The 24,812-nt window shown below is 67.1% G+C and overlaps 3 protein-coding genes across 5 annotated transcripts in view; 2 read left to right on the forward strand and 1 right to left on the reverse strand.

The window, feature by feature from the left end:
• The first annotated feature begins 5,713 nt into the window (after nucleotides 1-5,713).
• On the forward strand, nucleotides 5,714-15,967 carry WRAP73 (WD repeat containing, antisense to TP73). 2 transcript variants are annotated; one of them, XM_084875819.1, is made up of 12 exons: nucleotides 5,714-5,851; nucleotides 8,799-8,951; nucleotides 9,465-9,581; nucleotides 10,254-10,326; nucleotides 11,321-11,424; nucleotides 12,023-12,109; nucleotides 12,303-12,437; nucleotides 12,523-12,600; nucleotides 13,417-13,501; nucleotides 14,312-14,437; nucleotides 14,871-15,062; nucleotides 15,233-15,967. In XM_084875819.1, exons 1-12 carry the CDS (start codon nucleotides 5,783-5,785, stop codon nucleotides 15,373-15,375), a joined length of 1,362 nt encoding a protein of 453 aa, XP_084731945.1. In that variant the 5' UTR covers nucleotides 5,714-5,782; the 3' UTR covers nucleotides 15,376-15,967. The 2 variants fall into 2 exon arrangements, with proteins under 2 accessions (XP_084731945.1, XP_084731946.1); XM_084875820.1 differs by lacking the exon at nucleotides 8,799-8,951.
• Nucleotides 15,968-16,526: 559 nt separating this feature from the next.
• TPRG1L (tumor protein p63 regulated 1 like) lies at nucleotides 16,527-19,094 on the reverse strand. 2 transcript variants are annotated; one of them, XM_084875844.1, is made up of 5 exons: nucleotides 18,808-19,094; nucleotides 18,633-18,724; nucleotides 18,361-18,537; nucleotides 17,394-17,746; nucleotides 16,527-17,354 (listed from the first exon to the last, which is right to left on the reverse strand). In XM_084875844.1, exons 1-4 carry the CDS (start codon nucleotides 18,988-18,990, stop codon nucleotides 17,431-17,433), a joined length of 768 nt encoding a protein of 255 aa, XP_084731970.1. In that variant the 5' UTR covers nucleotides 18,991-19,094; the 3' UTR covers nucleotides 16,527-17,354; nucleotides 17,394-17,430. The 2 variants fall into 2 exon arrangements, with proteins under 2 accessions (XP_084731970.1, XP_084731969.1); XM_084875843.1 differs by having other exon boundaries at nucleotides 16,527-17,047; nucleotides 17,593-17,746; nucleotides 18,808-19,092.
• Nucleotides 19,095-24,098: 5,004 nt separating this feature from the next.
• MEGF6 (multiple EGF like domains 6) overlaps nucleotides 24,099-24,812 on the forward strand; it is a 60,628-nt gene continuing 59,914 nt past the window's right edge. The window contains exon 1 of the mRNA XM_084875730.1: nucleotides 24,099-24,246. Within this exon, the coding sequence (XP_084731856.1) occupies nucleotides 24,137-24,246 (110 nt within the window). The 5' untranslated portion in view covers nucleotides 24,099-24,136. The remainder of the gene's footprint in view (nucleotides 24,247-24,812) is intronic.

Consider the following 24,812-nt stretch of genomic DNA (forward strand, 5'->3'; position numbering starts at 1 on the left):
GGTCAGGCGTGTGCAGGAGGCAACCAGTCGATATGCTTCTCTCACATCGATGTTTCTCTCCATTTCCCCCTCTCTCTTCCCCTCTCTCTAAAAGCAATGGGAAACACCCTCTGGGGAGGATGACGAAGGAGGAGGAGGAGGAGGAGGAGAAGGAGGAGGAGGAGGAGGGGGAGGGGGAGGAGGAGAAGAAGAGGCACCCATGAGCGCCTCTGTCACTAGCCCTGCACCGGAACTCGGGGGGCAGAGGGCGGGGTGGGCGGAGTCCGGGCTGTGCTCCCGCACAGTGTGCAAACTTGGGCGCCGGGCACCCGTGGGAGCCCCGGCCGCCCGCCCGAAGTGTGGGTGCACTCAGGCCTCTGCTCGGGGGCTCCTGTGAGGTCCGGGGAAAGAGCTCTCAGCGGCACCCTCACAGCGCCCTGGCTGGGTCAGCCGCCGGAGGCGGTCCGTGAACAGTTGTTTGGTTGCTTTGCTCTCAGGGTCTCTGATTTGGGGGCGCGTACCCAGGAAAAGAAAACGCTTTTTCTGTTGTCGTTATTCATCCTCACGGGAGGACATTTCCCACTGATTTTTAAGGAGAAGGGAAGGCGGGGGAGAGGCAGGGAAACGTCAAGGTGAAAGAGACACATCAGTGGGTTGCCTCCCCCACGTGCCCTGACTGAGGGCCTGGGATTGAACCTGTAACCCAGTACCCACCCTAGACTGGGAATCGAACCCTCCACCCTTCAGTGCTCTGGCCGCTCCTCTAACCACTGAGCAACACAGGCCAAGGCAAAAGAATTCCTTTTTGACGAGCAAACGTCTGCTCTGCAGTGGTACACTGACCGGAGGGTGGACAGGGAGGGGCAGGCACGCTGGCCAGAGGGTGGACAGAGAGGGGCAGGCACACTGGCCGGAGAGAGGACAGGGAGGGGCAGGTACGCTGACCGGAGGGTGGACAGGGAGGGGCAGGCACACTGACCGGAGGGTGGACAGGGAGGGGCAGGTACGCTGGCTGGAGGTGGACAGGGAGGGGCTGGCGGAGGCTCCTGATGCTGGGCCTGCCTCGGAGCTGACTTCCGGCGGAGCCGGCCTGACCTGGAAGCTCTGAGCACAGGGGCCTCTCTGTGACCCAGCCCACGCTCCTCGGCGTCACACGCCTGGAAAGGAGTTCCCGGCGTCCCGGGAACTGAGAAGGCAAACTACGAGAAGGCGCTGTGCGTTTGGGTGACACCCACGGATGCTGCTGGCTGCAGGCTGCAGGCGTGTGTTCTGGGCAGGACACGGGGGCCCTGGGCAGGACACGGAGGGGGTCAAACAGGGCGTGGCAATACGGTGTGCCGCCTGCAGACAGAGGCCCCTCAGGGCGACTGGGGAGCCCGGAGCAAGGGAGCCACTATCTCTGCGTCTTGTTTCCTTTCTGCAAAAGGGGCCAAGGCACAGAAGACATGTTGGCCCTAACCGGTGTGGCTCAGTGGATAGAGCGTCGTCAGCCTGCGGACTGAAGGGTCCCGGGTTCGATTCTAGTCAGGGGCATATACCTTGGTTGCGGGCACATCCCCAGTAGGGGGTGTGCAGGAGGCAGCTGATGGATGTTTCTCTCTCTCGTTGATGTTTCTAACTCTCTCTCCCTCTCCCTTCCTCTCTGTAAAAAAACAATAAAATATATTTTTTAAAAGAGAAAGGAAAGGACACTTGCACCGCCCTGACTGGCGCTCCTGCAGGGGCGCCTGGGCCGGAGGATGGAGGCGCCCCCGCCCCTGCACGGGCTGCCGCAGCGGGCACGTGGAGGGAAGCTTCTGTCTGTGGAAACCCAAGTCCCTCGCACCCCCACCTGCCAGGGAGCTGCCTGGCTGGCCCGCCCTGGGACCCGGTGAATGTGAGCGGAGCACGGGCTTCCTGCACCCCAGGCACCGGTCCCCGGGGGGGGGGGGGGGGCCATCTCCCGGGAATGTGGCTGCAGCAGGGCCTCCACCGCCGGGTTCCAGGGTGTCTGTCTCTCCCCCAAGTCCTGGGCCTCTCCTTTCTGTCTCTGTTTTAGCTGAGCTGCCTGCACGTGTTCGATGTTATAAGTCCGTTCTTGGATGTGGGTGGGGCATCCTCTATGAATAAATACTAACCCGAGGCACCCTCCCTACACCCCTAACGTGGACCCAGATCAACGCTCCACCCACTGAGCCACCCGGCCAGGGCACCAGGCCTACGGCCAGCCGAGCTGCCTCTGGAGGCTCCCCTGATGAACGCACAGGCCCCCGTTACGGCTCCGCTCCCCGACTTCCATTTTGCACTTGCACGCACACTCCGCGTGCAGTGCTGCGAGCAGGCGGTCCTTTGTTCGCGGGCGGTGAGGTGCGGTGCGTTCCTACACTGCCCGGAACAGACCAGCAGACGGGCGGCTGGGCTGCTGTACACACCGGGGGGGGGGGGGGGGGGGGCGGCTGGGCTGCTCTATGCACCGGAGGGGCGACGGGCTTTGTTTCCGCTTACCAGACCCATCCTCCCCGAAGCCAATCGTAAAGCTCCACACGCCGTGACAACAAACCCGCCAGCCACGCCGCCGGGCCCGGCTGAGGCCTCCACACAGCAGGTGCCTCACCGGCAGCCACAGTCCCCTCGGACCCAGCGGCCTCTGGTCAGATGATGCTCCACCCGGTTCCCGCCCCGCGCTGGCTGACAGCAGTCTGCATCCCCCGTCTGTGTGTGTGGACAAGCGCACACACTGTGCGGCTCCGCTCAGGGACCAGACAGACAGACGGCTGGGTGGGTGCGATAATAGCCCCCCCCCCGCCCCCCCGCCCATCCCCGGGGTTTAAAGGCTGCGGGACCTTGGCTGTGGGGGCCGGGGTGCAGGGAGCGAAGGAAGGCAGGAACCGGGGCGTCTGTCTCCTGCCAGGCCCGCCTGTCCTCTCACAGACTTAGCAACAGGCCGCACTCCAGGCCGGCACCCCAGGCGGCAACCCAGGCGGCACCCCAGGCCGGCTAGAGCCTCCGGAACCATCTCCTTAGTAACAGGCCCGGATGCAGCTTAGCCATCACCGTTCCCGCTGAGAGCGCCTGGGGTTGGCGGCTAAGGCCTGCATCCACATCAGCACAGAGTGAGGGGTGCAGAGAGGGGGGTGCTGAGTGAGGGGTGCAGAGAGGGGGGTGCAGAGTGAGGGGTGCTGAGAGAGGGGTGCAGAGTGAGGGGCTGGCAGGAGCTTCGGGCCTCTCCAGGAACACATTCCCAACCTCCCTGGAAGCTGGGGGAGGGTTAGCAGGAGGGCCTGGAAGCCCAGGTGAGGAGGGGCTCGTAGGAGGGAGGCCATCCGGGCACCCCAGCTCCTGCCCCTAAGAGGCCCCCCCACTCCCCACACCGCTGGGGGCTTCCCCCGCCTCTCCCCCGTCTCTGAGCCGAGACCCCCAGGGAGACCCCACGCCGCCCCCTCTCCCGTGTGTGCAGGTCTCTCTGCCCACTCCCCGTTCCTGCGCGGAGAGCTGAACCCCCGCCATCCCCGCTCCGTTCCCGCCGACCAGCTGCCCCGCGCTGCCTACCTGGTGCCGGCGGGGCCCCCAGCATCGGACCGAACCGCCCGGCCCTGCGCCGCGTTCCTCCTTCCCGGGCACCGGGCGCGCTTCGGGCGGCAGCAGGCGCGGCGGCCGTCGAGGCGGTTATATGGGGGCCGCGGGCGGGGGCGCCTTCGGGGGCCGGGGCGGGAGGAGCGCGGGGCGGCGGGCCGGCCGGGCCTGGCTGTGCCGCGCGCTCCGCCCCCCCAGCTGGCCCGGCCGAGCCGGGGACCCGGTGCGCCCCGCCCCGCCTCTTCCCGCCGCCTTCCCGCTGCCTTCCCGCCGCTGCTGGCGCGTGTCACCCCCGCGGGGCCGGGCCCAGGCTGTTGGAGGGCCGGGAGCGGGTCCGCCTGCGGGGAGACTCCGGCGGCTGGGGCGCGGGCGGGGACGCGGGAGCCGCGAGGGGAGCGGGGATGCCAACTCCGCGTCCCGCTGCCTCCCTCCCCGGACGCGGTCTCCCCGGCCCTCGGCCTCTCCCCGGCCCCCGGCCTCCCCTCTCCACCCTGCAGCGCTGGCTCCTCCGTTCTCCGGGCGCCTGGCACCCACGGCCAGGGAAGCGCCTGTCGGAGGGGCCACCACCCCGTCCCCGGAGTGTCCTCCTGGCTGTGTCCGCCCGGCACGGCACGTGGTGCGGGGCTGGGGACCGGGTGCAGCCGCTCTCCTCTGGTGGCTCCAGCAGGGTCCTCGGCCAAGGAGGGGAGCCCCCTCCCCCCCAAAACACCGCCCAACGAACCGAGGTCAGGGCCACGCCGGCCGCGCGGCCTTGCGGACCCGCTGGGACCCTCGGGGCAGGGCTCCCCGCCCAGGCCCGCGCCCTCGGGGGGAGGTGTGGTCCAGAACCTGCGGGGAACTGGAGACACAAACGCTTCGGGCTGCCCCGCGCCGGCTCCCTCCGGGCCACAGCCTCCGCCGGGGCGCCGTGTCCCGCGGCGCTGGCACAGGGGCGCCCGCGTGTCCACGGCAACGCGCGCGTCCTGCGCCGGGATCTGCTCTCGGCGCTCAGGGCGCCGGGGCCACGGCTGCCGGGGGCCGCGGCCGCACGTGGGCGCGTTCGGAGCGGCCACGGCGGCCCGCACCTGCCGTGCGCTGCCCGCTGGACTCGGGCGCCCGGTCCCGCTCTCCGTGCCGAGGCTGCGCGGACCCTCGCGCCAGTGTCGCCCGTGGAGTCGCTCGCCAGCCGGGCTCCCAGGCCGGGTTCCCGCCGCGCGGGTCTGCGCCTCGCTCACCGGCTGCTGGCGCGGCGGCGGGCACACAAGGACTTGCCCAGGGTGACGGCCGGGGAGACAGGCTAGGCCGGCCCCGTGAGCAGGCGGGTGCACGCATCCCCTACCGCTCCTTTGGGGAGTTAGGGGGTGTGGGGGGCGCGGAGGGACCGGGAGAACGCGGGCGGTCTCGGCTATCAGAACCAGGTCAGGCCGGGGTCTGGGCGCGGGATCCGGCGGGCGCTGAGGTTCCTGCGGGCCTCACTGAGGTCCCGGCGGTCCGAAGGGGCGCGAGGACACGGCCCCCGCGCGCAGGGTGGGCAGCAGAGACCGCGCAGCCGGCGCCCACGCGGGTGCGCGCTCCGTGGTGCGGAGGGCGGGCGCGTCCCCTCGCTCTCCGCGCGGAGTGGGCGTCCAATTCGTTCACCCCGGATCTGGGGGGCATCGGACCGCGAGTGGGGCGCTCGCGGCGAGGGGGAGGCTCGCTGCAGGCGGGGAGCCTGATTTAGCAAAAAACAAACAAAACAAAAACGAAAGTGCATGCACCATGTACAAAACATATGCACAGACACTATTATATATTGGCATACAATACATGTGGGAATATAAGTGTATTTACGCCTAAACGTATTTACGTGTAAGAATATAAACAGATGTAAATCTAAATACTCAGAACATAAGACGCCCGTGAAATGTAGATTTCAGATAAGCGGGTAATTTTTTAGTATATGTCCCCTGCAGTATATTTTAAAATAGTATAAAATAGAACTTATTTCACTAAAAACGACTCATTCTTTATCTGGAATTCAAATGTGAGTGCGTGTCCTGCGTTTTATTCGGCAGCCCTGGCTGGAGGGAGGCACCTCGCAAATCCCGCTTCGCGAGAAGGGGTGGAGGTGCCGGGAGAGCGAACTACAAGCCCCACAATGCTCCGCGGGTGCACGGGCCCCGATAGGCTGTGGAGCGCTTCCCGCTTCCGTCACTTCCGGGCGCGGGCCGGCGGTTGCGGCGGGCTCCGAGGGCTGTGCAGCGCGGGCTCCGGCGCGGCGGGCGGCTTCGCCATGAACTTCTCCGAGGTGTTCAAGCTGTCCAGCCAGCTCTGCAAGTTCTCCCCGGACGGCAAGTACCTGGTGAGCGGCCGCGGGCCTGGGCCGAGGTCCGGCCCTCCGTGGGGACTCGCATAGGGGAGCGGAGGCGGCCGCGGGGCCCGGGGTGGAGGCAGCCGGGGGGCGGCAAGGGCGGGATGCGGGCCGGGGACCCGGGCAGGTGAGCTGGGCGCAGGGCCTGGTCACGTGCCGCAGACAGGTAATCTGGCATTGGCTCTGGGCCGGGGGCCCGGACAGGTGCCCGCCTCCCGCGCCTGGGAGCCCACCTGCCCCGGCAGAGGGCAGCCTTGCTTTCTTTGCACACGGAGGACACGGCAGACAGCGGCTAGTGGTGGTTTTGCCACAGAAAAGCAGACACAGTTCTGCCTTCTGCAAGGGGACAGCCTTCCCAGCCCCCTTTGTGGTCTCACCATCTGCCCAGTCAGTGGTGCCACCAACTAGCACTGGTGTCCAGGTGACAGAGCTGCCTGCACTGCCGGGCGGGAGCTGTTCGTTCCCGGGGTGCAGAGGGATGCCCGGGTCCCTGAGCTTCCCGTGCATGAAGCTTAGGGCCGGGCCGACCAGCAGCCCCGGGGACAGATCCCTCAGACACAGTGTGCCTGTGGGGAGAGGGGCGGGGCCCCTGGCCCTCGCGGCCGGAGCCGCCTCCATTGCCCGCTTCCTGAGGCCTCCATCGGGATTTCTGTCTTTAGATGCGATCAGCAGGGCGAGCAGTCCTGGGGGGACACGCTGTTTACACTGTCCTCTCGGCAAGCGCAGCCCGGGATTCAGCGTAAGGATTCCAGCAACACCCGGGTCGGCAGGGCTCAGACCTGTTTGGAAAGTCAGGGAAGAATCGGGCGCCGCCTCCGACGCCCCCTCAGTCGCCCCTCAGTGGGGATTCCCCACTCCCCTTCACCAGAACGCCCTCCTCACACTGCCCGGCCACGTGTCTTGTGCCCCATCAGCTCAGGTTTTCAGAGATGCCAGGAGGCCAGTGTGTGACCTCAGGATTGGGGGAGAGGCAGCTGTTTCAGGTGGGGCTTGGGAGGTAGTTGTCATTGGAAAGCCTTTAAGAGAAAGAGTCGTGCCCTAACCGGTGTGGCTCAGTGGATAGAGTGTTGGCCAGTGGACTGAAGGGTCCTGGGTTCGATTGCGGTCAGGGGCATGTACGTCTCCAGTGGGGGGTGTGCAGGAGGCAGCTGATCAATGACTCACTCTCTCTCATTGATGTTTCTGAGTATCTCTCTCCCTTCCTCTCTGTAAAAAATCAGTAAAAATATATTTTTTAGAAAAACTGAAGTAACTAACTGTTAGAAACGGGTCCTTGGCCTTCACACTGCCATGCCGTCTGCAGTCAGCTCCGTGTGCTCTAAGGAGCTACTTGCTCAGCTGTGGCTGCTGACCCGGACATGAGCCTGTCAGGAAGCAGCACGGACACGCGCAGTTCATAGGCAGTGCCAGGAGTAAGTGCCCTCCTTACCATCGCCTTGACGACCTACATCGCGTCGTTTCTGGTCCCCAGACGTGTGGGCTTTCCCCGCCAAGCAGTTCTGTGCCACCAGCCGGCCGGCCTGCCAGGACCTCAGTCTGCCCCGTCTCCCTGGAGGCAGATCCCAAGGTGCAGGGCTCAGTCCCACGAGGCTGCTCCTCAGCCGCCTGGAGGCAGATCCCAAGGTGCAGGGCTCAGTCCCACGAGGCTGCTCCTCAGCCGCGGGGCCTGGGCGGCAGGTGCCCCACAGCTTCTGTCCGATCCGGCCGCAGGGGCTTTCCCACCACCCCTTCCTCGGGTTCGATTCATCCGCTGCCGCACGCACAGGACTGGGGGCACACTGACTTCCTTTCCAGCTCCTGACAGCTGTGGTGGGGGCAGGAGCCAGCCCGCCCAGGAAGGCTCAGGGCGAGGCGGGGGGGGGAGGGGGGGCGCGGTGCAGGAGTCTGTCCCTGTGGGCCGGGGTGCCACCCTCCCCACGTGATGTGTGTCCCCCCGAAGCTCTCCCGGAGGTCTGGTCTGCCATTCACTCCATTTGCAGCCCTTCTCCCTCCTAAGGGATGGGGTGTGGGGCTGAAATTCCAAACTCCTGATGGCCTGGTCTCTGTGACCAGCCTCATGCAGGGCCCTCCAGGAGGCCCCTCCCCCGAGGCCCCTGGTAGAACAGAAGAGGCCCCTGTCACCCAGGAAGTTCCAAGGGTCCCAGGAGCATGTGCCGGGACCTGGGGCAGACGGGGTGTAGTGCCTTTGGCTCGCGGCATTTGCAGAATACTGAGCACTTAGGAAGCGCCCTGAGGTTTGCGGAATCTAGAACATGTACATTGACTTTCTGCTGGTGCGGCTCAGACTGAGGCTCAGGGCAGGGGGAGCTGGCATTTCTGTGGTCATTGCCACCCGCAGCCGTGAGCCCCGGGGCCCTACAGATGGTCTGCAGGTGACCGGCAGGCGAGGTGCGGCTCATGGCAGAGCTTTCTTGGTGCATTTCCTCCTCACGTGTAGTTCTGTGGTGCCGATAAGAAAGGAGCAGGCAAGCCCCGGCCGGTGTGGCTCAGTGGATAGAGCACCAGCCTATGGACTGGTCCTAGGTTTGATTCCGGTCAGGGCACGTGCCTGGGTGTGGACTCGGTCCCCACGTGGAGCGTGCAGGAGGCAGCTGTTCAGTGATTCTCCATCATCATTGATGTTTCTATCCCCCCTCCCTTCCTCTCTGAAACCAATAAAAAATGTGTTTATTATAACAAAATAGGAAAGGAGCAGATAATTACTTCAGTAGAGAGTGTTAAAATATTACTTTATGCTGAAATATAACCCTTTTAACATCTGGTTTGTGTATTTCAACTCATCTTTTCATTGACAGTTTCAGAATGGGCCGTGTACTTGGGGGTAAGCATGGAACCGTCTAGATAGAAAGCGTGTCAGAGAGGAGAGAGGGGCAGGGCTCCCCACGCGGGCAGGCCCTGTGCGGGCCCGGGGCGCGGATGACACCCCTCTCCCGTCCAGGCCTCCTGCGCGCAGTACCGCCTGGTGGTGCGCGAGGTGCGCAGCCTGCAGGTCCTCCAGCTGTTCACCTGCCTGGACCAGGTGCAGCACCTGGAGTGGTCGGCCGACTCCCTCTTCATCCTGTGCGCCATGTACAAGCGGGGGCTGGTGCAGGTAGGCGGCAGCGCAGTCCGGGGAGCCCTGCGGACCCCCCCCCTCCCCCAACCTTCCTCCTTCCCGGCCCTCCGCCCTCCGGCCTGAGAGAAAGGCCTCAGAGCCAGAGCCGAGCTCAGGTCCTTCCGAAATGGAAACCCTGAGGGCTCTTTTCTTGAAGATTCGCCTTTGTTGCTGGGAGGATTGCAGCTGTCCCCTTTGTTGGCTGTTTTCCCCATTGGCCTCCCTGCCCGCCCCGCCCTCTCTGCAGGGAAATACTCCCCGGACCTGGGACCTGGGACCGGGCGGAGGGGACCGCCAGCCGCGGGGTGGGCTTGGGAAGCACTGAGACGGTCTTGTTTCGGAGCTCAGCCAGGGAGGCGTCCACAGCCACCTCCCCCCAAGGGTGGGGATTGGGTGCCCCGCCGCCCCTGCGTGGAGAGAGGGTGGGACAGCGTCCCGTGTCTTGACTCTGCAGCGGCTTTAGGCTCAGTGCCGCCTGGTGGGTTTGCGACCGCGTGTCTCCTGGACCAGGTGTGGTCGCTGGAGCAGCCCGAGTGGCACTGCCGGATCGACGAGGGCTCCGCGGGGCTGGTGGCCTCCTGCTGGAGCCCCGACGGGCGCCACATCCTCAACACCACCGAGTTCCACGTGAGTGACCACCCCTCCCTCCTCCACCCCCGGCCCGCCCCGCAGCCCTGCAGCCCCGCAGCCCCGCAGCCCCGCAGCCCCGCAGCCCCGCAGCCCCGAGCCGCCTCCTGCTGAGCCTGAGCCCTGGGCGCTCGGTGAGCTGGGCCTCTGGGTGTATTTATTCAGTCAGAGCACGGCCAGCCCCTAGGGCAGAGGTTCTCCACCCCCCTGACGCCTCGGCCCTTTCATACAGCTCCTCATGTGGTGGTGACCGCCAACCAGAACCTTATTTCTGTCGCTGCTTCCTAACTGTGATTTTGCTACTGTTACGAATGGTAATGTAAACATCTGTGTTTTCCGATGGTCTCAGGCTCCACAGCAGCGGTTCTCAACCTGTGGGTCTCGACAGGGTCACCTAAGACCATCGGAAAGCACAGATATTTACAACTTGATTCATTAACAGTAACAAAATTACAGTTAGGAAGTAGCAATAAAATAATTTTATCTCCAGTTAAAAAATGACTTTATAGCCAGTTACAGCCGCGTCTACCGTGACGGTGGTGGGCGGGTGAGGCAGGAAGCACGGCCCCGGGCTCAGCACCAGCACCGCACGCTGCTCCCCTGGGCTCAGAGGCTCGTTCTGTAACGTGACGTGTCTCCTTCCCCTCCCCCCCCTCCTCCCCTCCCTCCCAGCTGCGGATCACGGTCTGGTCCCTGTGCACCAAGTCCGTCTCGTACATCAAGTACCCGAAGGCCTGCCAGCAGGGTGAGTGGCGGAGTGCGGGGCCGGCTCTCGATCGCGGGAAATGTCCACCTCGGGCTGAAGGCCGCCTGGTCGGTGTGTCCGCCCCCAGCCGCTCTGTCTCCTGGGCCCACCGGCGATCACGCTGTCTCCCCGCAGGTGGCTCTGAAGCCTGTCCCCCCCGAGTGTCCGTCTGTGAATAATGTTTCCCGGCCTCCAGAGAGAGGCCCCTTCCAACGCCCCAGGGCGAGGCGCCTGTGAGGGCGGCAGGCTCGGGGTCCGTGGCCTCCCTCCCCGTCTCCGGGGGAGGCCCACTTCACACTACGGGCTCTGACCCGGAACCTCCGTCTCCTGCTGACTCTGTGGTCTCTGTCCGGGACATGTGACCTGCCCCAGCTGGACGTCCCAGAGGAGGGCTGCGTGGCGGGTGGTCACTGGCCATCGGGGAGGGGGTGGGGCAGACACCCCGCGCTGAGAGGTGGGTGGGCCCCCAGGCTGGGTGGGTGTCCCGCTCGGCGCAGCGACAGTGCCATGTCCGCCACGTGATGGGGGGGCGTCTGGTAACGAGGGGTCTCCCGCTCTGTGGCCTCGGCGGTCGGGAGCTCGTGTTGGAACGCAGGGCCGTTGCCCATTGGTCATCTACTTCCGGTTTGGAAGCGGGTGTCTCCCTGGCGTGTGAGCATTTCCCGGCGGAGATGACCCTCCCGCTCAGGCCTCGGGAAGGGGACCTGGGCGCTGTCGGCGCCGTTCCAGGAAATGCCTGCATCGGTTCCAGAGTCTTAGCTCGAAGCTCCTTCCTCCAAAGGACCGGGTTCAGGAGGGACAGGCGGACGCCATGGCTGAGAGCCCCGTGGTCTGTCCCGAAGCCAGGACAGTCCGGGGCTGCGGGTCAGCGGGCAGGCTGCGTCGTCCTCACGGGCCCCGCGCTGGCATGTCTGCCCGGGCTGCACCTCTTACTTGAAATCACCGGCATGCCACCGTGTCTGCCCCTGGGTCCAGCCCTCTCCTCTCTGGGCAGGAATCTCCTTCTCCCGGGACGGCCGCTACCTGGCCCTGGCCGAGAGGCGGGACTGCAAGGACTACGTCAGCATCTTCGTCTGCAGCGACTGGCAGCTGCTGCGGGTGAGCGCCTCCGTCCGGGCCGCTGTCCTCCGGCTCTCGCCCCGCGGGGCCTGGGAGGCAGGACTCCCGTCTCCGAGGGTGCGTGCGGCCTGCGACTCGGCAGAGCGCCCGCGGGTGAAGCGCCCAGGAGCCGTGGTGGGGCTGGTGAGGCCGGGCGCTGAGCGGATGGCCGGCCAGCGGGAGCCCTTCCCCTTCCGGCCGTTCCATGGCACGTGTCCCGTCAGGCGGAGTGTGGGCTGAGCCTGACTCGGCCTCCCCTGGGCCCGGGGCTCAGTGGTGCTCCCTGCTACAGGCGGGAGACAGGCAGGCTGGCACAGAACCCTCTGGAACGCCCTCAGAGCTCAGGGAGGCCTCCAGCGGGGAGAGCGGTGCACAGGTGGAGCCGCACCAGAAGCGGCAGTGCTGCCGGGCGGCCAGGCCGCGCCCCCGAACTCCGGACACTCAGGCGCGTGACAGCCGGGAAGGACGGTGGCAGCCTCCGCCGGCGCTGTCTCAGGAAAGCGCGCACTGGACGCGCAAGCAGCATCGGCTGCACAACAGGCACACGTCCGTCCGACCGTCAGTTCCCACGTGACCTGCTTCTCCCCTTCCGTGGCAGCACTTTGACACGGACACCCAGGACCTCGCTGGCATCGAGTGGGCCCCCAACGGCTGCGTGCTGGCGGCGTGGGACACCTGCCTGGAGGTAGGAGGTGCTTCGCGTGTCGTCCGAAGCTTCCTCTGCTGCGGCGCTGACAGCCGGTCCCACCCGCAGCCTCACCGCTCTGTCTGGTTACCGCCCGCCCCCCCCCCCCCCCCCCCCCGCCCTCGCCCTCGCCTGCTCAGTTGTCTCCGCCGGCTCTGGGCGCTCAGCTAACGGGCACCCCTCTCGCCTGCAGTACAAGGTCCTGCTCTACTCCCTGGACGGCCGGCAGCTGGCCGCATACTGTGCGTACGAGTGGTCGCTGGGCGTCAAGTCGGTGGCCTGGAGCCCCAGCAGCCAGTTCCTGGCCGTCGGGAGCTACGACGGGAAGGTGGGCAGGGCGCCGCTGTGGGAGCCCAGGACGGCCCCCGGGGGCGGGTGTCCCCACGCAGTGGTCTCACGTGGCCCTCCCTCAGGTGCGCATCCTCAACCACGTGACCTGGAAGATGCTCACCGAGTTCGCGCACCCCGCGGCCATCAGTGACCCGCGCGTGGTAAGCCGTGCCCGTCTCCATGGGCGGCGCTGGGAGGCGGTGAGGCTGCCATGCAGGAGCTCCATCATCGCCAGAGGGCGGGATGGCCACGGACTCACTGCCGGGCGTTTTCCTGCCCGCGCGCTGCCTGGTGTCAGGCGGAGCCTTGCCCTGCGTTCCCCCCCGATGGCTCATCTCTGATCTGCGCCTGCCTGTCCGGCCTCCTGCCCGCCACACAGAGCCGCCGAGCCCCGCGGTGGAGGGCGAGGGCTGGGGGAGCTGGTGGCTCCCAGGGGGGGCGGGGACGCTGCCACTGAGGGACAGGGCAGATGGGGACGTGGTGCAGGATGGGGAGGAGTGTGCCAGGCAGCGGGCGGGCAGTGCCCAGACACAGGTGGGAAGGTGCCAGGGGGAGGGGAGACAGTGGGGACACAGAGCCCGGTCTGGGGAGCTCCGAGCCTTCATGCCCGGGAGGTGCTCACGTTTGCTAACAGGCTGAGGGGATGTGGAGCTGTCCCCCATCAGACCTTCGTGGGTTTTTTTTTTAATGTAATTTTTTAAATATATATTTTATTGATTTTAGAGAGGAAGGGAGAGAGACAGAAACATCAGTGATGAGAAGGAACCATTGATCGGCTGCTTCATGCACATCCCCTACTGGGTGTCGAGTCCACAACCCAGGCATGTGCCCTTGGCTGGAATTGAACCTGGGACCTTTTAGTCCACAGGCTGATGCTCTATCCACAGAGCCACACCTTCGTGCCTGGGGGGCTTTCAGGGCCCACACAGACCCCAGGAGGGAGCAGCAGCGGCAGCACCGCCGTCCCTGTCTTGCAGGTGGTGTACAAGGAAGCGGAGAAGAGCCCGCGGGGGGCGCTGGGCCGGCCCGCCTGCCCGTCCTTCAGGGCCGCCGAGAGCAAGTGTGAGCCTCCTTGTTTGTGGAAGGGGCTCCCTGCCCCGCACTCGTCAGAGGCCCCTCCTGCCCGGCGCCTCACGCGCAGCGGGGTCCTTCCCGGGGCCGTGGATTCTGTTGGCAGACGTCAGCCCTGGAGTCTGCTTTGAGGGCAGAGGGCCTTGTTCCATTGAGAGTGGAACTCCCTGGGCAGCCGAGGTCAGGAGTGGCCGCGGGAAAGGCTGGCGGGCTGGCGTGCATCCCGGCTGCGGGCCTGGGTCTCCTTGGTGCCCTGGCATCAGGCCCGCTTTGAGGGGAGCCCAGAACGCGGCGCCGGGCACACAGCGCGCTGCCCACGCCCCGTCAGCATCTCACGCTTCTGGTCTTGTCTTCCTCTTTCCCCTCGACGATCTTTTTAGCAGCTTTTAGGGGAGGCACAGGTGTTCCCCACCCACACACTCGGCACCCCCATGGGGGTGTTTGTCACAGCGGGTGACCCTGAATTGACATGAGCCTAATGTAGCACCCCGTGTTGTCACTTCCCTAAACATTGTCCCACACGCCCTTTCTCATCTGAGAAGTCTACAGCGGGGTGCAGGCTGAGGCACTGGGACTGGGGGGCCTGGGAGGAGCAGGAAAAGGCAGGCCCGTGCTGCGGCCGGTGACCCCCAGGACCTCACACGCCAGTGCCCTGGCCCTTCTGTCCCTCATGCTTTGCCTGATGCCTCTTCCTGTTTAAACCAAGCAGCGGGGTCCGAGGCTCTGCCCGTGGTGGGCAGGATGGCGGGCCCTGCAGCGTCTCCGTGTGCGTGCGCCGTGCTGAGGGGTCTCGTGTTCTAGATGAGATCGCCGCGGTGCCGGTGTCCCTGCAGACGCTGAAGCCCGCTGCTGACCGAGCAAACCCCAAGATCGGCGTCGGCCTGCTGGCCTTCAGCCCCGACAGCTACTTCCTAGCCACGAGGAACGGTGAGCGCTGTGCCCACGCTGGGCTGCGCCCGCTCACTGCCCACGGGCCGGGCACCAGCGGTTTGAAAGGAGCGTCAGCTGACAGGCCCGCCCGCGGCGTCCTCTCCACGTGCTGCTGAAAGGCGGGCTCTCCCCAGAGGCTGGGCAGGCTGCGCCGCCCTGCCCAGCGCCTCTGCACGCGCTCCGTCCTGGTGGACAGGGACCCAGGCCCCGCGACAGCCCCGCCTCTTCCTCTAAGGGCCGTTAAACCAACACGGGCCCATGTGGCTGGTCAGCCTGAGGGAGAGACGGGAGGCCCTCGGACCTGGGAGCATGACACGCCCCTCACCCCCCACCCCTGGGCTGGTGTGCAGTATGGAGACCAGGGCCCACGTCCAGGGCGGCGGGGGGAAGTGGGGGGGGCGCTGTTTGACGTGGACCTGTCTCCCCTCAGACAACGTCCCGAACGCCGTGTGGGTGTGGGACATGCAGAAGCTGCGGCTGTTCGTGGTGCTGGAGCAGCTGGGCCCCGTGCGCTCCTTCCAGTGGGACCCGCAGCGGCCCCGGCTGGCCATCTGCTCGGGAGGCAGCAAGGTGTACCTGTGGTCGCCGGCGGGCTGCGTGTCTGTGCAGGTGCCCGGGGAAGGTGAGCGGACTCGGGGGCTGAGGCTCTGGGCTCTGGAGGGAGGCCCTGCCAGGTTGAGGGGTTTGTTTTGGGCTCCAGCTGGGTCCCTGCCCCATCCCCGCCCCCACAGGCTGCGGGCTGCTCCCCGGGGACCTGGCCCCCTGCCCTAACCCTGGCCACGTCCCCTCCAGGGGACTTCCAGGTCCTCTCTCTGTGCTGGCACGTCACGGGGGCCTCGCTGGCCCTGCTCAGCAAGGACCGCTTCTGCCTGTGCTTCCTGGAGACGGAGGGAGAGGCTGACGGCGCCCTCGGGCAGCTGGGTGCCCACACGTAGGACGCGTGGCGGCTGTGGGAAGGGGAGCAGACGCGGTGCCGCGTGGGGAACGAGCTCGGGGCAGGTCTCAGGCTCCGTGGTTCCTGTAAATATGTACGATGTAAAGCGAGGCGTTCCTGTAAATACGTGTGATGTAAAGCTGTAGTTTTGTAATTTAAATGTTTGCTAATTCATAAAGGCTGGCTGGCTTTCTTATGGAGAGTTCTAGGTTCCGTGTCAGGAGAAGCACTGAGCCCCCAGCAGCCGTCCCCCCGGGAGAGACAGGGTGCTGGCTCCGAGCTCCTGCCGTCACCGTCTCTGAGATACAGGAAGGAGCCTGCGGCCCTGGAGGGTGAGCCACGAGGCGGGCGGTCAAGGTCAGTCCCACCTGCTGAGTGGGTCCTGGGGGAGTTTCCGCCCTGGCCGTGGCCCTGAACGCACCGCACCGGCAGCTGGTGCAGGGGAGGAGCCGAGAGCCCGCCACCCTGCCAGCCAGGGCCGCTCCCCCGGGGACAGAGCAGTTTGGGCCTCGGAATGCACTCACGGGAGAGGGACCGGCTCGGTTGCTGCACTTGTCTCAATAACTTCAGAAAAGGAACGCACCCAGTCGGTTCTAAATGCCTTTACTACCTGAACCAGAGGCTCGGGGCCGGCTGTGCGGGCAGCCTGCCCAGGGAGGCGCTGTGTCTGGGTCCGTCCAGCCGCCCAGGGCTGGGAGTGAGGAGGGACGGCCAGCCTGTGCTGTACGAGCACATCAGGTGTCCAGTCCCAGCGCACGGGGCCTGCGCGGGGCGGCGGGCTCCCTGGGCGCGAGGCCAGGAGACCCCGGCGAAGCCTGGATCTGTGGGAGCAGCTGCGTGAGAGCACGGTTCCTCACTGAAGCACTTTCTTTAAAAGCAAACGAAGCACTTCCCTTTTCAGACACAAACGTGACAAACGCAGAACGCAGCAGCTGTCCCCTCGGGCAGGCTGCTCGGGGCATCTCATCAGGAGTGGCCTGCAGGGACAGCAGCTTTGGGCCAGGGGTGTGGTTAGCCCCCATCAGACACCTGCTCACCAGCTGTCCGCCTGGGAGAGGCGGGCTGCGGGCTGCTTTGTCTTTCGCTTTAAAACGCAGTCACGTGCCCGCGCACCAGGCTGGAAACAGTGTGACTGACTTGTGACACAGGCACTGGGGTGAGGTGCCCCGGGTGACGCTGCCCAGCTCGGCCAGTGGACGCTCGTGCAACCACAGGACGTTTATTGGCAGGCAGGGGCAGTGGGGGCGGGGATGGGGAGGCCCAAGGAGGCTCCCGGAGGTGGCAGCGGCCAGCAGGGACAGCTGCGCGCAGTCCAGCCTGTCCAGTGTGTGACCACGTGCCCACACCCACCTCAAGGATACAAGTCATGTGACTGTGTTGTAACCCCACTCAGACCCGTATAGGGAGGACCTGGCGTGCAGGGCGAGCTGGCCTCCGGCCGTGCCGATCCGGCCGCCGGCTCTCCGAGGCGCCGCAGCCTAGAAGCCGATCTTGCCCCTGGTCATGGAATAGCCCAGCTTCGCCTCGTTGTTGATGAAGGACATGAGCCCCACGTAGGTCTCGATGAGGAGCGGCTGCTCCAGGACCAGCACGCTGGTGGCCTGTCCCGGCTGGGGACTCTCCTTCTGGGCTTTCTTGACAGCTTGGATCAGCAGGGACTTGAAGCTCTCCAACTGGGAAAAGAGAACAGCTGACGAGAGTGAGCCGTGAAAGGAAGCCGCCAGCCCAGCCCCTACCATGGCTCCGGGGGCTCTGGAAGCCTCGGTCACAGCTGTGCTCACTGCTGGGCGACCGCCATCCGGAGCCTCGCTCTCCACAGGCCTGAGCGGCTTAGCCACAGGAGCCACCGACCCTCACGCCAAGCTGGTGGGCACCCTGCCCGGGCCTCGGCGCTGCCCTCACCACTGGCCAGGCCTCCGGTGATGAGCACGCAGCCTGCCTGGCGCTGCCACAGGCGGGTCAGCTGCCCTGCCCAAAGCCCTCGGGGCCCTTTCCGAGACCTTATGAAGTGGGCGTGACCGGTGGCCACCAGTCACATGGGACACAGAGCCCTAAGTCAGCCAACATTACTGAAAATGAGGAGCGTGTTTCCTGTCTTGCTACCCACTCCAAGCTCAGCAGCCACATGCAGCTGCCACAACGGGCAGTGCAGGCCTAGACCCCCGCCACTCACACTCACACACACACCCCGCCGGGCGCCGCGGCCACAGGCTCTTACTTGGCACAGAGAGGCCGTCTTCTCGTCCGCACCGGCCATCGGATGCTCCACGAACGTGGCGTAGGGCATGCCGGTGGACCAGGGGTTCCACCTGTGTATGAAGGAGGCGCGGCTCTGCTTGTCCCACTGAATCCGGATGCCCTGGCCTTCTCGCCTGCGGGGGGAGAACGGTCCGGCCTCACCAGCGGCCACGGCCTCCACGGTGCGGCTCAGGCGGGTGTGACATTAACAAGCCGTCTGTGGCTGAAGGAGGCCTTGGCCTCGGGAGCGAGCAGCCTCCAGAGGAACCATTTCACACCCGCTGGCCAGTCACCAGACACTCGTGTATGTGCTCACATTCACTCAATAGTCCGTGCTTTCTGAGAAACGGAGTGAGTGGGGCAGTAACGACTAAGGTGTGGCGGGCCCCGGGACCATACAGAGGGGCTTTCTGCGAGGGACACCTCTAATGTAGTTCCTTCAGCCGACCCGGCACCTGGTGAATGCCTGCCCTGCAGACCTCCCTCGGAGCGCTGCCATCGAGGGTCACCCGGTGGCCCAGACTCCTGCCTGGTGGCTCAGGTTTTAGGAAACCGCTCCAGCACGAGGATCAGCTCCAGGTAACGCGGCGCTGCCGCCGCCTCTGGGAGCGGGCGGAGCGCGGGCAGCGGAGCTCCTTGGAGGAAAGCGCTGCCTGGCCCCCCAGCCCAGCAGCCGTATTGGTGCCAGAATAACTTTAGGGCCGCGGCGGCCCAGAAGGCCCTGGGGCTGGGCCCCGCCGACACTCACTTGTTGAGCGACTTCGGGGGGAACTGGAACTGCCCGCAGGAGATGGTGTCCACGGCGCGGAGGGCGATGCGCACCACCTGCAGGCACTGCAGCGCGATGAAGTCGTACTTGCAGATGAGCAGCGACTGGTCGGTGACGAGCACCAGCCGCTCCTTCTCGTTGTTCCAGTGGTCCACCCTGCGGGGGCACCCGCCGGCCGTCACCCCGCGCCCCCGTCACCCTCCCACCGGCCAGCGCCCCGCGCCTCCCGCCCCGCCCGGCGCCCCGCTTACTCCGTCAGCAGCCACACCCCCTGGATGTCGCCGTCCTCCACCGGCCGGACCACCACGCGGATCTCGTCCACCGCCTGCTCGATGGTGCCGGGCTGCGGCAGGCACAGGGCGGGGGTCAGCCTCCGCCCGCCGCTCCTGCCCCCGCCCCCGCCCCGCGGCCCGGGCCCCGCCTCACCCGGAACACGAAGTACTCCTTGACGCGGGCGCGGCGCGTGGGGTCGTGGACGCTGAGCGGCCACAGCGTCTGCCGCAGCGGCGGGTCCGGCCGCCCCCCGCCCGCGCCGCCCTCCTCGCCGGTCGCCAGCACCGCCGTGGGGCTCGTGCCCGCCGAGTCCACCGAGTCCCGCAGCTGCAGCATCGCCGCGGCCACCGCGCACCCGGACCCGGGCCGGATCCGGACGCCGCCGCCCGTCCGGCCTCCACCCAGCCTGCCCGTCCTGTGCCGCCCCGCCCCCTGGGTCGCCGCGATTGGCTCCGCCTCTCAAGCCCCGCCTCGGGATACGCCCCCTCCGGTTCCCGCGATTGGCTCTTCGCCATCCGCCTTCCACGATTGGCTCGGCCCGCCGCTGCTCACAATCGCTCCCGCCCCTCGCGCGCAGGAAGCGCACACCAACTTCCTGTTTACGAGTGCTGGGGGAAGGGGCGGGGTCAGGGCCAGTTGCCAAGGAGACGGGGCGGGGCGCCGGGAAGCCAACGCCCCTCGGCAGTAAACGGACGCCCCCGTGCGGCAGGTCCCAGGACCGGCCGGACCTCCGGCCTGAGGCCGCCCTGATGGCCGAGGACATGCAACCTGGCGGACGGGGTTCACTCCAGGCGGGTGGGGGCGGGGGGAGACACTGGAATGGCCACTGCTCTTCCGCCAGGGGGCGCTCTCCTCTGCGCCGTCCCCCCCCCCCCCCCCCCCCGCCCCCAGGGCTGTGCGCGCGCCCGTGGCCCTCCCCGCGCTGCCCCGCGGGCGTCCGCTGCCGCCGCCTGAATCCCATCGCCCGCGTCCGTCCTGCAGCCCCGTCTCCGGCCCCCGAGGACAGTGTCCAGCAGGGCTGCTCCGCCCGCCGCCCGGTCCTGTGATCACCTGCCCCGCACCGCCCCCTCCTCAGGAAACGGCCGGAGCCCTCCGCGCAGGGCGCACTGGGCCTCCCTCCTTCACAGGCACGGCCCCCCGGTGTGTGGGCGCCTGTGCCAGGCCGCCGCCCCAGTGACCGCCCAGCGCCTGGCAGGCTCTGCTGGTTAGCGAAGCCCCAAAGTCTGTGCAGCCCCGGGGGCCCACGGGGTGGGTGCACCGTTCAAGGCCCTCCCTCCCGGCCTCAGCTCCTCCAGCCTCCGCTCCTCCAGCCTCCCTCTCCCCTCCAGCCTCCCTCTCCCCTCCAGCCTCCGCTCTTCCAGCCTCCCCCCGCCCCGCAGGTCCTGGAGGGCACACGCTTCCCTGCCTGGATGGCAGCATTGGCAGCCCGGGCACTGAAGTGGTACTGACTGTTTTGGGTACTTGCCTCCTAATAAAAAGCCCTTACAGAGTGCGGTGCAAGTGCAGGAATGTAGGTAATGATAGGTCCTCCCTTCCTCCAATTGATGGACGGACGTAAATCCCACCTGCAGCCAGACACCCTGAGCACTGAACCACCCATCAGCACCTGCCAAATACCCTGAGCCCTCCATTCCTAAGTCCCTAGGTCCCTAATCATAGGCCTTTCATGAAACCACCCATCAGCGTGTGCTGAGTGCCCTCAGCCCCGCCCCCTCTCCTCCCCTTAAGGTGCTTGTACCCCGGCCCTCACTCTCTTCCGCTCTCTCTGGAAGCAGCCGGCAGTGGTACCCTTCTCTTCAATAAAGCCTGTGTCCTGGCATCCTGGTCTCTGGCCCTCTCTATTTCACCTTTTAGGTAACAGCGTGGGCCCAGCCCTCCGACCATCCGAGAAACCGGCGCGGCCTCTGGCTGGCCCTGCCATGCCCAGTCTGCGTGGGGCGACCGGGGTGGGGCTCCGGAGCCGGTGGGGCTGGAGGTGCCCGCTCGCCCTCTCCTGAGCCTCCCTGCACCACGGGGGCTCGGAGCAGAACCAGGGACCCCCCAGTGACGGCCTGAGCACGTGGGCGCGGAAGCCTGCTGGCCGGGGTGGCATCAGCGGCCCCACGCCTGTCCACGGACTCGGACACACGCTCTCCAAGCCTCCGTCTGCTTTCCTGGTGCTCCGGGTTCATGCTGGTTTCTGCGGACGGGCGCTGGGAGGGTTCAGTGAGTTCAGCCTGTGGCGCGCTCTGCACTCTGGTCCACGTGCAGAGCCATCTCGGTGTCAGCTGTTCCTGACCCTGACCCTAACCTGGACCCTGATCCTGACCCTGACCCTGATCCTGACCCTGACCTGACCCTAACCTGGACCCTGCCCCTGTCCCTGTCCTTAACCCTAACCCTAACCCTCTAAGTGCTGCAAATAGGGTCGCTGCTCCCAACACAGGGCAGCAGTGTGACCGCCTCTGACCCGAGAAAACAGGCTCACGTCCTGCCACGGGGCCCAGCAGGCGCCCTGACCCGGAGCCCAACCCGCACCTCTCAGCGCTCAGAAAGATCCCCACAAAATGGGCTGCACCCCACATCCACCGCAGCACGGGTCCTTCTTGGTGCTTCTTTCCCGGGGCTTTGGAGAGGCGGTTCCCACTCCGGCCGGCAGGTGGCAGCGTCGTCCACGCAAGCGGAGCCCGGGCAGTGCGAGGTGACCCTCAGTGCGGGGTGACCCTCAGTGCGGGGTGACCCTCATTGCAGGATAAAGCCGGACCATCCGGAGGGCGGCTCAGTGGGAGGGGTGCGATCTCAGCCCCCAGGTGTCAGCATTTCACAGGATGGGGCGGGGGGCACCTGTGGCATCCGTCTCTGGTGGAAGCGGGTCGTGGGCACGTTGGGGTCCAACAGGAGCCCGAGGTGAGACCTCAGGGCTGCTGGGCGCCGGGTGCTGGGGAGCTCGGATGCCCGGGTGCCCGGGTGCAGGCGGTGGCTCCCTTTGGCGAAAGGTCACTCGGTGTGCGGGGTCTGTGGGCCGAGCTCGCCTCCTGGAGGAGCTGCATGGCGGGCAGCCTCTCCCGCCTCCGGGGACCAGGGGGTGGACAGTGACAGGCCTGCATCCAGAGGCCCCCCTCCCCGGTGTCTCAGCCAGGACCACGCTGGCCACGCGGTCCTCTCCGGTTGAAGAGCTGCCACGGGGGCGCCCAGCGGGTGGCAGGAACCACGGAGCTCACAGCGGGTGGGTCCCACGTGGGACAGGCGCATGCGGAAAAGCCGCCTCCAGGCGGGTTTTTGGAAGATGCGGTGGCTGGAGCTCAGGACGGGGAGCGTCTGGAGCCCTCCATGGCCGCCCCTGCCGCTGGGATCCCAGCCCGGGGCCTCAGAGCCGGACCCAGCAGGGGGGTCACGAGGTCGCACGGGAGCGCCAGCGAGCAGGGTGCTAACCTGCATCTGGGATGTCAGGGACAGTGACACCTGTGGCTGGAGCTGTGCCCCCCCCAAACCCATGTGCTGAAGCCCCGAGTCCCAACGTGACTGAGTGTGGGTTTGGGGCCTCTAAGGAGGTGACTGAGGTTAAATGAGGTCATCAGGGTGGGGCCCTCACCCTCCAGGGGCCAGGTGAGAGGAGGAAGAGACCCAGGCGCCGTCTGTCTGTGTCCGTCTCTCTGTCTGTCTCTCCGCCAGGTGAGCACAGCAAGAAGGTTGCCGTCTGAGAGCCTGGGTGAGCCCTCAGCAGGTCAGACCCACCTGCCAACCGCTGTCGGCGTGGCGTTCTGTTGGCAGCCGGAGCGACCGAGGCAGCCTCCCCCGGCGTCAGGGGGTCTCAGATTTAGGGGCAGCGCAGTAGGGGGTGACGGGAAGGTCCCCAGAGCCAGGCCCGTGCTCAGTCCCCGGATCTGCAGCTTCCAAGGCTCAGGGTCCTGGCCACACTGCAGGTGACAGCAGCTCCCTGACGTCCCCTGCAGCAAGGAGGGCTCAGATACGGGGGGCACCTCCGCTGCCTCTGGACAGGGGCCCCAGTCTGCAGGAGGGTGGGGCCCCGGAGCCTGCAGGTCACGTGGACACCTGGTGGAGGAGGAGAGCCCTGCCCGGTGGGCAGAGGCTGCCCGTGCCTGCTCCGTGCGGGGCGGGTGGAGGGGGCGTGCGGAGGGGGTGGCTCGGGCTCCCCGCAACGGCACGTGACCAATGGGGCGCCCAGCTCCTGGCCACCCATTTGGGCCTACCAGCCTGCAGGTCCCTCTGGGGACCTTCCGAGGGGACTGGCCCGCCCCAGGGCCCGTGGGCGCCTGCCCTCCCCCGGGAGCATGTGATTTCCAAACCCAAACCGTTTAAAGCGTCCTGGCTCGGCAGCCGGTGCTCGGGGATTGAGGACGACCTATGACCTATGAACCTATGAACCCGGAGGTCACGGTTCGATCCCTAGTCAGGGCTCAGGTCAGGAGAATCCCCAGCAGGGGGCGTGCAAGCAGCAGCCAATGAAGATTCTCTCTCCTCCTCGATGTTTCTATTTCTTTCTCCTCACTTCCTCTCTGAAATCAATAAAACAGTATTTTTATAAAGAGCTCTAGCTTGTTTGGCTCAGTGGATAGAGCGTCGGCCAGGGGACTGACAGGTCCTGGTTGGATTCCGGTCAAGGGCAAGGACCTTGGTTGCAGGTTCCCCGGCCCTGGTCTCAGGGTGCGCGCTGGACACAACCTGTACATGCGTCTCCCACGTGGATGTTTCTCTCTCCCTCTCCCTCTCTCTAAACATCAGCGGGAAAATGTCCTCGGATGAGAATTAACCAGGACAGAGTCCGCCTGCAGCACCTGGGAGCAGGGCGCCCACCACCCAGGACATGGACCACGGAGGGGATGGGTGCCGGGGTGACGGGAGGGAGCATCGGGCAGGACGAGCCAAGGCCGCTTCCCCTGGCACCTAAGAGGGAAGGGGGCTGAGGACTGCCCCGAGGACGGAGTCTGGGTCCGGGCCCGCGGAGAGCAGCCTCTGCCCGGGAGAGGGGAGCCCCCGCCGGGGCTCTGAACGGAGGAGCGGAGGAGTGCGGGGAGCTCCAGGGGCCGGGGCGCACCGGGGGCGGGGCAGGCCGGCCTGGAAGGGTCTGAGGACCGGCTGTGGGCGGGGCCGGGCCGGGGCCGGGGGCGTGGCCGGGGCGGGGGACGGTGGGGCGTGTCCGAGTCTGGGGTCCGGCGGGGAGCGGGGGCGGGCCGGAGGCGGGCGGGAGGCGGGGCTGGGGCGGCCGGGGGCGTGTCCGGGAGCACTGGGGGCGGGGCCGAGTCTGGGGTCCGGCGGGGGGCGGGGCTGGGGCGGGCGGGCTCGGGCGCTTTGCGCGGGGAGACCCAGGCGCAGGCTCGGCCCCGGCGGCGGGAAGCGGACCGGCACCTGCAGCGCTCGGGCTCCGGACCCAGCGGACCGGCGGGCACCTGCGGCCGCGCTCCCTGTCCCGGCCCCTGGGCATGGCGCACCGGGCGGCGGCTCGGAGGGCGGGCCCGGGCGGCCTGTGAGCGGGGCCGGCGCGATGCCCGCTCCCCCGGAGGCGCGGGCGGCCGGGCGCGCGGTGGCCCAGGCGCTGGCGCTGCTGCTGGCCGTGGTGCCCGGGGGCGCCCTGCCCCGCCTGCGGCCCGGCCTGTGAGTGGGGGCGGCTTTGTCCGGGGCTGGGCGGGGGGCTCGGTGGGGCGGGGGGTGAGCCGAGGTCCGGGGCGGGGGGCCCGGGGGGAGCGGGGGCCCTCCCCCGGTCTCCGCCTTCCCGCCCCGCTCCCTCCGCGCCGGGGCTGACGGCCAGGCGGACGCCCGAGGTGAGGGGCCTGGGTCCCGGCCAGGCGGTCCGCCCGGAGCGGCTCGGAGGGGCAGAGAGGAAGCGGCCCGTCCACTTCCTTCCCGCGCCGGCCCGGGGAGGGGAGGGGGACGGGGAGGGGGATGAGGGGACCGGGAGGGGGCTGGGGAGGAGGCTGGGGGGACGGGGCCGGCGGGGCGCAGGGGGTGTGGGGTCGCGGGGCCCCAGACGGGCCGCGGACTCGGTTTCTGTGCCAGACACGTGCGCCCGGGTCCGAGGGCCGGCGGCGTCCAGGCCGGATGGGCAGGAAGCAGGGGTCGGGCCGGACGGCTGAAAGACGACTCCGGGCCCGCGCTGGCGCCGGGGGAGCGGGGCCCAGCCGGAGGGGGGACGGGACGGGGGCCGCTGACTGCCCCAGCCC

This window comes from Pipistrellus hanaki, assembly GCF_964339955.1.
Source record: "Pipistrellus hanaki genome assembly, chromosome: 2".
NCBI lineage: Eukaryota > Metazoa > Chordata > Mammalia > Chiroptera > Vespertilionidae > Pipistrellus > Pipistrellus hanaki.

Coding starts and splice junctions, on each gene's coding strand:
- WRAP73 (XM_084875819.1), top strand. CDS start 5,783: ATGAACTTCTCCGAGGTGTTCAAGCTGTCCAGCCAGCTCTGCAAGTTC. Junction 12,110..12,302: donor CGTGGGACACCTGCCTGGAG/GTAGGAGGTGCT, acceptor TCTCGCCTGCAG/TACAAGGTCCTGCTCTACTC. Junction 12,438..12,522: donor TCGGGAGCTACGACGGGAAG/GTGGGCAGGGCG, acceptor GCCCTCCCTCAG/GTGCGCATCCTCAACCACGT.
- TPRG1L (XM_084875843.1), bottom strand. CDS start 18,990: ATGCTGCAGCTGCGGGACTCGGTGGACTCGGCGGGCACGAGCCCCACG. Junction 17,747..18,360: donor CCCCCGAAGTCGCTCAACAA/GTGAGTGTCGGC, acceptor CTCCCCCCGCAG/GCGAGAAGGCCAGGGCATCC. Junction 17,048..17,592: donor AGACGGCCTCTCTGTGCCAA/GTAAGAGCCTGT, acceptor CTCTTTTCCCAG/TTGGAGAGCTTCAAGTCCCT.